At 42.0% G+C, this 13,206-nt stretch overlaps 1 protein-coding gene across 1 annotated transcript in view; it reads right to left on the bottom strand.

Moving 5' to 3' along the window:
• LOC109310332 (guanine nucleotide-binding protein G(o) subunit alpha) overlaps positions 1-13,206 on the bottom strand; it is a 215,058-nt gene that overhangs the window by 195,080 nt on the left and 6,772 nt on the right. Inside the window, exon 2 of the mRNA XM_019535414.1 lies at positions 6,939-7,080. Coding sequence (XP_019390959.1) covers positions 6,939-7,080 — 142 coding nt within the window. The remainder of the gene's footprint in view (positions 1-6,938; positions 7,081-13,206) is intronic.

Here is a 13,206-nt window from a genome sequence, read left to right as displayed (position 1 = left end):
TCCTTCCTGCCTTTTTTGAAGATGGGGACCATGTTGGCCCTCTTCCAGTCCTCTGGTACCTCACCAGAGCACCACGAGTGCTCGTAAAGTTGTGCCCTGTCATTTTCCTGTTGTCTGGAAAATTTAAAGGAAATGTCCACTCTTTCTCTATTCTGTATCAGGAGGAAGCCAGGATTTTTTAGAAATTTTTCATGAGCATAGGACAGGAAATTCATCAGAGCTCCATGTTGGACCCAAGAAACCTCCCTAATGACACTTTGTCAAAAGTGATGTTTCTGTAAAACATTTCAAATCAAGATTTTACAACTACAGAAAAAGGTTTGGTTGAAAACTTCATATTTTTAATGCAAATGAAAATCCTCAAAGACAATTACTTCCCTCATTTTCTTTTAGCGAAAACAAGAATAAGTAAGTGCAAATCATGAATATGTGTATATGCATTAATATTATTTGCCTACCCATACACACACTACATGTGGCTTGGATTACTAAAGGGCCTTTGGGTTCTCTTAGGTTGTTCATCAGAGGCATAGCAAGCTCATTTGGCACTCATGGTGGAGGAAGGTGGCATGCTGACCATTGTAGAGGGTGCGGGGAAGGGAAGTCTTACCTTCCTGGGCTGTCTGCACAGGGAATGCAGCTGCTATGGCTGCCGCTGCTTCTGTAGTGTGTCTTCCCTATGCAGATAGCCTGGCAGCAGCACTGACAAAAGAAGAACAGCAACCCTGTAGTGTGGGCTCTCTGGGAGCCACTCTTGGGGGCCTGTTTGCTCTCCCCTCCCCAGATACCCTACTGGGTGTAGGGCTGTGCCTGTTGTTGAAAAAAACTCCTGGGAAGGGGGAAGCACATTTGCTTCCTGCTCTCCAGATGCACTGCTGGGTGTGGGGCTGCTCCTAAGGCTGGACAGGGGCAGGGGTAGCATAGGGCTGGTGGACTCTTGGGAGGCAGGGATTCTGACACCCCCTCATAGTGGGCACCAGGGGCTGGTGCCCCACTTGTCCCACCCTACTTATACTACTCTTAGCATAGAAATTATATATTTGTGGCTGAGTGGGAGAACATATGTCATTTCTAGAAGTTTATTCTATGGTTAATATTGACTTATACTGAAAAATATCATGACTAATAGCTTTAATGTTTAAATGTAGAGTTCAAACAGTTGTTTCTCCCAACAGCAATAGCTGAAAAACAGTCAGTTTTCCTTCCTTCTTAATTATTTGGTCAGATAAAAACATTGTAATGATTTTTTCCTTGGGTTACTAACTTCAGATCTCAGGTTCCTCTACACAACTTCACCAATAAATTAAAAGAAAAGGGGATTTCTCAGATACATTGGCTGTCACATCCACAGGCTTTAATAGATTGAATCTTGCCTAGTTTTCCTGCCTGTTAATCCAACTGGAAAGGTAATGATGAAGTGTATACTTATGAACCCTACAGGCCAACCACAGGGGTTGAAGAAGCCAAGGGCCCAAATCTTGCCCTCAGTTAATTATGCAATTTCTCTGGTGTCAGCTACACTGCACATATGTCAGGAAAGGCAGAATTTGGTTTCTGATATATCCTAATAATCCTGATGATTATGGTGAGCTATTAAGAAAGAGAAACTATAGAAGAAAGTTCCTCCTACTCTTGGACTCTTGTGTTGAGCATGAGCAATAATACTCATGGTAGCACAGTTCTCGTTTCACGCAAGTTAGATGGTTTTTTTACATTCAAACCACAGAAAGATATTCAAGTTTAGACTGATATCTTAGGCCTGATACCTTACTGCTGAGCTTCTCCTGGGAACTACTCCACTTGAGTCCTATCATACTGAAGTTGATAGAAAATGAAGTCCTGAATGCTTCTCAGCAAGGCATTAATACCTTGGCAGTGGTTCTCAAATGTTTTTTTTTCATGGACCACTTGAAAATTGCTGAGGGTCTCAGCAGACCACTTAATATTTTTTTCCCTACAAATCAAAGTACACAACTCATATTTTAATATCAGTAGTGTTACCTTACAAGTACAGATATTCTCGATTGTTCCACAACCTTTCTGTGGACCACCTGAATGGAGATCGTGGACTAGTGGTGGTCTGCGGCCCACAGTTTGAGAACCTCTGCCTTATGGGAATGGCCTTCCAGTAACTTTTAAAATGATCTTCCAGTATAATTACCATTTTAGCAAGGCTAATTAAAGTAACATGCAATGGCCGTTAATCTTCTTGCTTCAGGGCGGATGCAGATCACCAGCTGGGGTCAGGAAAAAATAGCATCAGCAAGATATATTATGCAATTAGGGTGCCTTTTACTGCTAGTATCCCTTTTTCTGAAGGGTCTCGCATTAGCGATGTCAGAGATAGTGGGCCAATAAATCAAAAGACTCTCTCCTTTGTTTGGTACTTCCTGTGTTCTTTCACTGCCAAAAGGTAAGAGATTCATTATGACATTTCCTCTATCCTTAGTATTTGGCCTAATGGAAGTGAGGTGGTCAGTATGGGCAGTGGTGATCTTGTATATCTGAGTATTTCATGGAGATGACTGGAGAGGGAGAAGAAATTAGTTTCTTACAGCAGCAATGAAAGTCTAGATCCTCTCAATCACTTTTTATAAATGAAAAAAGTAAGTTTTCAATCTCAAAGGTATAGGGTTGAAATTTACAGCTGTATACAGGGTCAGTGCAGGACTTACCCCTTCAAAGAACAACCATCTGCAGTCTTCATTGTGGACTAGATAAACTATCTGCTTAGTGGTGGCAAGCTCTCTTATGCTCTTGCATCACACTGACATAAATAAAATCAGGAAAATAGCTGTACAATTGACAAAAGGTGAAAATGAATGTGGTTTTCCATAGATATTCTAAAAAATCTTTGTAGAGGGTAAGAAAGAAAAAGGAATAAATGGAATAGCGTAGGGTCAAGGTAACAGGTTGTGTACTCTACACAGAACAGAGAATGAAGGACTATTTCGAAATATAATAAGAGAAATTAAGGATTTGTTATGAAATACTTATTGATCTTATGCTTTTACTTATACTATCTGAACACAGCTGGCCTAATGCTGATCGTAGAATCATAGAAAGTTAGGGTTGGCAGGGACCTCAGGAGGTCATCTAGTCCAACCCTCTGCTCAAAGCAGGACCACCCCCAACTAGATCATCCCAGCCAAAGCTTTGTCAAGCTGGGCCTTAAAAGCCTTCGAGGATGGAGATTCCATCACCTCTTTAGGTAACCTATTCCAGGGCTCCACTATCCTCCTAATGAGAGAGTTTTTCCTAATATCCAACCTAAACCTCCTTTGCAGCAACTTAAGACCATTGCTCCTTATTCTGTCATGTCACCACTAAGAACAGTCCAGCTTCATTCTTTTTGGAACCACCCTGCAGGTAGCTGAATGCTGCTATCAAATCCTCCCTCAGTCTTCTCTTCTGTAGACTAAATAAACTTAGTTCCCTCAGCTTCTCCTCAGAAATCATGTACCCCAGGCTCTTAGCCATTTTCATTGCCCTCCACTGGACTTTCTCCAACCTGTCCATATCCTTTCTGTACACAGTACTCCAGATGTGGCCTCACCAGTTCTGAATAGAGTGGAATAATTACTTCCCTCGATCTGTTGGCAACACTCTTACTAATGCAGCCCAGTATGCTGTTAGCCTTTTTGGCAACAAGGGCACACTGTTGACTCACATCCAGCTTATTGTCCAGTGTAACCCCCAGAACCTTTTCTGCAGAGCTGCTGCTCAGCCAGTCAGTCTCCAGGCTGTAGCAGTGCATGGGATTCTTTTGTCCTAAGTACAGGACTTTGCACTTGTCCTTGTTGAAGCTCATGAGATTTCTTTTGGCCCAGTGCTCCAATTTGTCTAGGTCACTCTGCTTATACCAGAGTCAATTAGCAGTACCTACACTATAATCAACTGAGTCACTCTAGGGTAAAACACATAAGTCCAAATTGAATCAAACTCATTATTTGATTTTAAAGCCACCAGACTCCACTAAGCTAAAAGGCCCTGGCAGTTACCCATTCACCAGCAGGTAGCCTATCTCTGTCTAACAGACTTCAACATAAACTTGAAACTTCTTTCCTGCAGTTAGTGTAGAATGATTCATGGATTGCCTTCTAAGGTCACAAAACCCCAAAGAAGGAATTGAAAATATCTGATGTTCTAGAGGAGGTTAGTAGATTCTCCACATTAAATAATTCTGCCCCTTTTCCTGCTCTACATTAAAAAATGAATCTAGAAAACCTGTCCTTGAAAATCTTCCATTTGACTAGGCAACACTATATTTTAACCAAATGTGTGACGTGAATTCAATTTAGATTTGATTCTTGTGGGTTTCTTATCATGATTATTGGGAAAATAACAATGGGACAAGAAGTTTGATTTAGATTCACCTAAATCTAGTAAGAGGGGAACAGCTGAGATAAATATCATGGTCCAAAATCTCACCACATACTTAGTGCTGAAGACCTAAATACTACATAGTGTGACTATTAGTTTCTAATAGGAATACATTTATTTCAGAAAGAGTTTTCTTCTGAGCTATATCCAAGAGCTGATATAAATAATGCCAGACAATGCTTTATAAAAAAACCACTGCTTTTGAGCACTGAGGACCTAACCTCACCCCAACAAAATCAGTAGGAAGTAGATAGATAGATCAAGCCCCAATTTTCAAGGGCCTGAACCTTAGAAATAAACTGAAATCAGGGGGAGTTTCAGCAGAGTAAGGACCACCACTATTTGACCATAATAGTCATATAAGTAAAGGGCAAATTAGCTCTGGCCTGAGATGTTAAACCAGCCTCTACATTTCTGTACACATCACATTCAAATTGTGCTCAAAAGCAACCGTGCATGAAACTACGTGTGTATGCATGGATCTGCATCTATAAAGTTTTTTGAAAATCTGTCCAAGACTGGCAATAGAAGACAAATGAGGGCACGGCCACAACTGAGCAAGTTATCAGGAGGTAGACTAGGATGTGAACTTGCAGTCCATCATCATCTCCACAGTAACTGATCTCTCAGTGGAAGCAGGATAAACTACCTGGCATTTTCAGCAGAGTAAATGTGTGAACATAGGCAGTTACTGTGGAGTAGCTGGTGAGCTGTATGGTACCTTGTTCATGTAGTTGTATCCTTAGAATAATCAAGTAAACCATTGTTTCCTGTTACCATGACACTGTTTTCCTGAGGTACAGGGAGCTGAGGCTGGTCCCTGAGTATGCTGAAGGCAAGTGACAAGGTTTTTTTTTAACTACAGCACAAGTGCTTCTGCCCCTGAGATTAGGAGCTGGTCCTTGTGTTTGGTTTCATAGAAGAGGAGGGAAATGGAGACTACTAACATACCAAATTGAAGTCCCCTCAGTGCAATGGGAATCCTCCAGTGGTACATTTGACACCTTATCCATAGGAATGGGAACTGACATAACTTTTAATACTATTCAAAGGGTTTCTAGCAGCAGTTTTTCACTGGTCATAGTCCTAATTACTGAGAACCTCCATTAGTAGGTAAAGTCAGTTTTGTAAATGATGAGGAGTTTACCTTATAGAATTAGGACTTTTGCATAAAAAAAAATCAATTTTACATTTAAAACCATCTGTCATAAGCTATTTATCAGACAGAATGATTTTTTCTCTCCTGCACATAGACTTTTAGGAAAGACAAGATATGTGCATTATTTGGAGCTGAGTCACTGGGTAATCATCAGATTAACATATTTATTTCAAAGCCATCAGTATTAGTTCACAAGATTTCCATTAGTGTATATCTTCTATACTGTAGACACCGTATGGAAAAAACAGGCACTTAAGACCTGCTTTTTGTGAACAAAGTATCCATGGTAACAGCTCAGCCCCTGATTTGGGTTGGAAAACTAATTCTTTCCTTTTTTTAGTTCAATTCCTTATGAGTTACTAAATGAGAAGCGTGTATGTACATGCTGTGGTCACTTAATAAAACAATAGATGCAAGGACAAGAGAGGAAAGGGGTTAGTTGCTTTTAAAGAGAGATTTTTTTCCAGTGAAGCAAAGGTTACTTGGGTCCATGCAGAAGCACAGGCCATGACTTCAAGGTATGTGGCTCTGGGTGAACATATCATGAGCTGGAGTTACAAAGGGGCTCATTTGGCTGTTTGCTAGCATTTAAAGGCATTACTGACATCTGGGAAAATGGATAAGCAAAAGAAAACCTTGTAAGAAAACACAGGCCAATCCAGGTGTAAAGTTATGCATAGTAGGATAGCACTAGGCTGACTGTCATCAGCCTAAGAGTTAGTTCAAAGTGCTACAGATGCTACATGTATCTGTACAAGCCTCTTTTCTAGTAAAACTCCATTCTGAAGTAGAGTTATTTCAACATCAAACTGGATGCATCCACTTGGAAAACACAAAAGATAATTCAGCAGAAGAAACTTTGTGTATAGATGGATGTAAGATAACTCCACTTCCTCTCCACCCTTCCAAGGCATGGGGAGTGTAACTGAACTCTAGCAGAGCATTCTTTTCTGGAATATTTTGTAGCAATTTTTATCTCAAGCAAATCCTCATTGGTGTAGTATCTACTTACTGTCTACTGTCACACATGTATTTTGGACACCTGTTACTCTGCCAGTGAGGCCTTGCATTTCTCTGCCCATAGAGGTGCATAGGGCCACAGTTTCATACCACTTAGACATGCAGGTATGTATACAATTATCACAGTTGTGTCTGCAATTATACAATTATCACAGCTGAAATAGATGGCTATGTAAATCTATTTGTTTAGCCCTTTGTACAGGCAATTTGTACAAAACTGATCAAATTATGCAGTTGCCTAGCTAAAAGGTTTGAACATCCTCTCTCAGCTTTTGTTGGATTGTACAAATATGCCATTTCTCATGACACACAAACTCTACTTGTTCCTCCAAGTCAGCATTTTGAAGTCAACCATTTTTACTGGATATTAACCTACCCTTCGTTCTTTATCGCCATATTCAATGCCCAAAGTATCCATGGCGCGGACAATAGCTGCCAGTGACTGAATAGTGTTGCTATAGACCACAGGCTTATACTGCTTCACGTCTTCTCCAGAGAAACCATCTTCATGGATGATCCTAAACAAATAATGAAGAAAATGATAAAGACTTAGTGAGAATGTCAGTTGGGTTGAATAAGCATTTAAACCCAAGATGTTTAAAGGCTGTTTTTATAGTTTGATTGGCCCAATTTTTTATTTGATTATTTTTCTCCAGACCAGGGGTTAGCAGTCTGTGGCCCACAAAAGAGTCTGGATCCAGCCCACAAACCAGCTCATGTTTTACTAACACCACAGCAATCTTCTACTGCTGCCTCAACCGTCCCTGCTTTCTTGCCCTCTGCTGCAGCTCCTGCTTACCACCTCCACCAAGTTAGTTGCTCCAAATTGTTGCTTTCAACAATTTTTGGCAGAGGCTGTATTAGGGGAGGGAAGGGGTGTCACAAAATAACCATCTGCAAAGGGTTGGCTTGGGAAAAGCAGGGGATTGGCAGCCTATGGTGGCGGCTGGGTTGTGAGCTGTGGCCTGTCATTTGTAAAAAGTTCCTACTCCCTGCTTTACATCTGTTATTTGCATTACTGGCATTTTAAGTTGTTGTATGTGGCATTCTCTTATTTTCTGTTCATTATTTTAATTATGAACCCACAAGGGTGTTTTTGTATTGCTGTTGTCTCCCTTAGACTTAATTGTTCACATTTGAACCTGGAGTTGAGCTGTAACGGGGCTTCATATTTGAGCCTCCCAGCAATTACTGGTTGTCAAGGCCTTATCTACCTCTCACTAAAATATATGGAAATCTTTCCTTTTTTCAGTGACAATTTGGACCAGACTTGTAGCTTAGTGAAACCCACCCCCAAACAAAACCAAAAACCAACCCTAAAACTTGAGTCTGAGACAGCACAATCAGTCAATCTCAAAGCACTTTACAAAGGAATTTAGTATCATTATTCCTATATTACAGGTAGAAAAACTGAGGAATACAGAGGGAGGAAACTGCAAATTGTTAAAAAAAAAATTGAGCTACAATATAGCATTTATAAACTTTGGGAATCTGAAGCTTGCTTTTTTTTTTGGTCAGTTTAAAATCTTTACCAGAAGAAAGCTCTTCCATCTAAAAATACTGAGAAAGGCTCATTGCGTTTCTCTGTACCCAACACAGTGCTGAAATGATTGTAACATATCAGGTTTATGCACTAGATCCTATTTGCATATATGTCTGTGTGCATATGTACATGTGTACTTGCTTCCATATTACACATATAAGGTGTGCAACAACAACATATTCCAGAGCCATCCTTGTCTGTGGCTTTATTGGTCTTTCACTCACTTTATGCCAGCATCGCTTTATTGGAGTAACTCTGGATGTGTTCCAGTGTGAATGATTAACCAGGCCTTTAGCTTTTAACAGCTGGTCTAAGCCCAAATGGATACCAATTGTCTGTGGTCAGACCTATGATAATAATTTAATTGAACCTTGACTTTTGACTCTATTTCCATTCCCTCATTCGCAAGTCTAGGTGAGATGACAGGCCTGAATCAACAGGTGCTGCTGAGGTGAAGAAAGGCTAAGCCTAGGGAACAGGATATGCAAAACTATAGAAATAAGAGAATGTCTGCACCTACACTGGCTTTGTGCTGCACCTGGCAGAGGTGCTATGGAGCATGTCCCACACACTTCATCCCAAACTCTGGGTACCAAATCCCATAAAAAAGGTCAAGTTACCACCTTAGTTCTGTCCTGAGCACATACCAAGAGCCACTCTTAAACTCTCTGTCTCCAATGTGCTGACTGGTGTGTGCAAGAGTAGGGCATGCTTTTCCCAGTGGTGCTCCCAGGCATGCACAGAAGGCATGCAAACAGGCCCAAAGACCAAGAGAAAAAACAATGCCTCATGAAGAATTGCCAGCTGTGAGAAGACATAAATATCTCGGAGGAGCCAAGGACGTGGTAATGCACTAGGCAGGTTGTGTCTGGACCTGCTGCAATTCCCAGGGAATAAAACAATAACAAATGTAGCCACATAAAGGTTTAGCATTAAAAAAACATGCACACAAATAGTTACTAGTATGAGAAATACTGGCACCATCCTGGCAGTTCCTTGCTGCTAACTAACTACATCCTTGGGGACAGCATGGTTCGCTGGGTAATAGGCTGCACTGAGGATAGATGGCTTGCCAAAAATGGGGGATTTAATTTTTTTTCCAGTAACACACTTATTAAAACTATGTCATTTGTTAAGAACTTGGAGTGCGTAGAGGAAGGCTGGAAAGGAGGATGGAGGCCTTCTCTCCCCCTTCACCTCCCCCCACCATGGATTTACAAACACTAAACAGATGTATTTTCAAAGGAGTCTCATAAATCACAGCTGCAGACCCTGCACGCACATGCTTGTTAGTAGAACTTCACTTGGCTTCTATGCATAAATATAATTTTGGATTCAGAGCAACTCTGCTCTCCCTCCCTCCCTCCAGAGCCTTGCCATGCTGCCTTCATGCTGCTCTGTCACTGCCCTGGCACCACAAAGACACCTCACAAACCAATTAAGTATTCTTCCCAACTACTAGAATCCCAAGAAGATGCAGAGCTGGAAATGCTGACTTTGCATCACCACGTGGAGTGCTGAAGTGAGCAGCATGGGCAGTATATATCCAGGCTTTGTGATCCCCCACCAACTGGAGAGGCCCACTGGAAAGGCTGAGCAAAAATGAGACCAGTGCTGAGGTTTCTCTAATTTGTGCAGAAGAGTGCATCAGCCCAGGTCTTGGTTTCCATACTGGGTGGCATAAAAGTGGCAGAAAGTCATTTTTTGCCCACTGTCCCTTCATGACTGTTAAGCATAGCTCAGCTGGACTCGCATGTGAGGCCCAATATAAACTTGTATGGTCTGGGGGGGAACACACACACACACACACACACACACACACACACACACACACACACACACACACACACACACACACACACAAAATGAGTAGGGATTACTTAGGATGTAGCTCTGACAAGTCTGGAGTGCCTTGCATGATATATGTAAAGGGGCTTCATAGGAGATGTGTAGCTTAGGCTACTCTGTGAGTGGTGACTAAGGACTTCTGAGACTGACCTTCTGGTACTTTGTTGGTGTAAGGGACAGAAGAAGCTCCAGGGCTAATAAAAACTATGTTTTTAAAAGATGTTGTACATCTGCATAATATAGTCTGCACTTGTGGGGAAGGCCTTGCCTGATTTTATTTGGGTGGTTTACAAACTGGATGGAGGGGTAAGTGGCAATAGAAGTAGAGAATGACTACATAAAATGCTTCATTTTCATGGCATTTTTATTGCTTTTATGGGTTCTTTTTAAAGAGAATTCTTCAACAGACTTAACCTGTTTAAAGGACCTTTCTAACCAAACAAACAGCTGCTGAAATGGAGGTGTTGCAGGATTTCACATGATTGAATGGAGCTGACTTTTTGTCCTTGCACTGCAGTTAAGTAGGCACAAAACCTGCTGAATTGTTATCTTCCCCCATGCTGGAAATGAGTGCCCCTTGATCCCCACTTAATTTACGGTACAGAGGTCATTACTTCAAAGGGCTCTAAGAGATTCCTAGAAGATGATCAATAATTTAAAACTATTCAGGAAAAGGTGAGTGGAATGGGAAACAAGGATTCTTGTCAGCAAGGTCTTTGCTCTCATTGGGTGTGTCCAGACAAGTGTGGCCATGTGGTATGTGGCACAAACATATCTGCAAACACGTATGCAGCACCATATACTGCACAGTCAGCTGTCCTCTGTGCTGCAAGGGCTCACTGCCCATGTGTGTGCTATTCCATTTTTTTTTTTTTATCCAGGGATAAAAAAAAAAAACTGGGGGGGGAAAAAAAACCTTGAGCAGCACAAGCATGGGCAATGTGTGCAGCTAAAAAGTGGAGCTGGGCCACCCAGAGCCATGCTGCAGCAGCTGTTGGCCACACTCCAAGTGGCAGGATTGCTGCAGCTCCAGCCCCAGGAAGCCTCCAGGACCCCAGGTAAGGCTGCTGGGGCCAGCCCGGTTCTGGCTCCAGCCTCCTCTACTGCCCCCAGGATAACTTGCTGCACGCCAAAGTGCGCATGGCCTGGGCACTCCTCGGGGAGAAGTAGCTATGGTGCAAGGTGTGCCGCTGGTACTTGTCCCAGGGAACCAAATGTCTGTGTTTGTCTGGACATGACCGCTGTGTCCTGATTTGATTAGCTTCCATCGTACGCCTTTAGCACTTTGTGACACGTCTTCTTTCCTTCAAGCTTTTCACTGTGAGCAGGAAAGATATGCAAACAGAGGTGTTGGGTATTCTTGTCTCAAGGTAGGGGGAGAGGGATAAGTATTGCTGTTTCAGATGCCTTTATGGGGCCTGAGCCTAAATCCATTCTTGTAGAATTTCTGCTACACCAGTTCTTCAGCCTGAATAGTAAAAAAGCTATAGGGCCATGCATTAAAATAATCCCATCATAGCCAATGACTATTTCATCTCTTAGAAATAGTCCTGAGCAGGATTTAAAATGACCTTCCTTACAGTGGAAGCATGCCCATCTGTTAAACTGGTGAGAGGCTTTCACTATGTAGCTTAAGGCATCTGTTAGCACAAAGAAGGGGGCTGAGGTTGTGCAGGCACTAAGATGCACTGTTGACAACTCAGAGGTTGCAAGTTTGAGGCCACAGCAGAAGTGCAGCCTGTCAGATTGCAACAAAATCTGTGTATTTTGCTAAATACCCTGTCATAAGGACATGAAAAAGGAAGAAAGTGCAATGGAGAAGAAGAACTCTATTTAAAAATTAATAAGACAAAGCAATTCAGTCTTCACAATTCACTTATTTCTCCATCCTTCTGCTGAGATTGTCACTGTCACTATTGCTGTAGTTAATAGCACTATGCATTTATAGAACACCTTTGCATTCTAGGAACTTTGAACTTGCACAAATATTAATCACAAAACCTGGAAATGCCACTACAGGAAGAGGGGGAGGCTGACATACTCCAGCTAGTGGCCCCTATTGCCTTCCAAGAGAGTTGGGCTATTTTGGCTTTTTGTTATGTGGAGACATGTTGATTAGGGATTAGATTTTTGTCATCTTTCAGACTCTCATCTAACAAACAAGGCTCAAGATACTGATCTGTGCATCCAAACAATGTTGAGATTGTTACCACCTCAGGCAAAAGAAGCATATAAATCAGTGGTTCTCAATGTTTTTGGACTTTAGGCACCCCTCATTGGATTTGAAGCAGCTCTCCATAACCTTTGTGAATTAAGTGGCACCCAATTTCAAAAACTAATTCATATATTATTGTGCTTACCTCCTGCAGAGGTGTTGGGGTGAGGGATCATTTAGGCAGGGACAAGCCTCAGTCTGTGCTAATCTGTTCAGTTTACCTACTTATCTCCTCATGCCTCACTTATCTCCTTATACCTTGCGGCACCCTTTGGCACTCCAGGGTGCCCTGGCATCTTGGTTGAGAATCACTGACATAAATGCAAAAAGATGGCATGCTGCACTTTTGCTCCTATTTTTGTTACTGGTACAGCAGGTACTAACATGACCAGGTTATACAGAATGCTGAGATTGGACAAACTGGGTCATCAAGCATCTACATGCGTCTACAAATGGCTACAAACTGGGCCATCAAGCATCTACATGCTACATGCTACTACAGCACCTTTGTCACTGCACCATCATTTAGTACTTCCTTTTGGAAGTACTAAATTACAGCAGTAACAACTTGTACTGTGCCATATGTGCTGTGTGCAGTTATTTTTAGTTGCTACATTGCCATAGCAACACACTATAATGAGGGAGCGCATTGCTACGATCATGTAGCTGCGGCATCATGGTTTGTAACCACTGATGCTACGTCGCCATAGCATCATGCGTAGACATGCCCACTGAATCTCAAAAACAGCCAAGTCACATTTGTGACACAAAATTTTGAGGCTGATCTGGGAAAAGGAGACAGATGGGGAAATCACTGAAAACAGCAAGAGGTGTGAGAGTGTAGTATAGAATTCATACATATGAATATTCCAACACGGAGGAAAGGCAGCAAGAAGGCACAGCAGCCCTCCTGGCTCTCTAGGGACCTAGCGGACCTCCTGCGAGCCTACAAAGGATGGAGGATGGGATTCACCTCCAAGGAGGATTATTCTGCGCTGGTCCGGTCCTGCAGGGAGCAAACCAGGAAAGCCAAGGCTG

Source organism: Crocodylus porosus, unplaced genomic scaffold (genome assembly GCF_001723895.1).
Source record: "Crocodylus porosus isolate Cpor-Errol unplaced genomic scaffold, CroPor_comp1, whole genome shotgun sequence".
Classification (NCBI taxonomy): domain Eukaryota; kingdom Metazoa; phylum Chordata; order Crocodylia; family Crocodylidae; genus Crocodylus; species Crocodylus porosus.
This window is presented reverse-complemented; position numbering and strand designations above follow the sequence as displayed.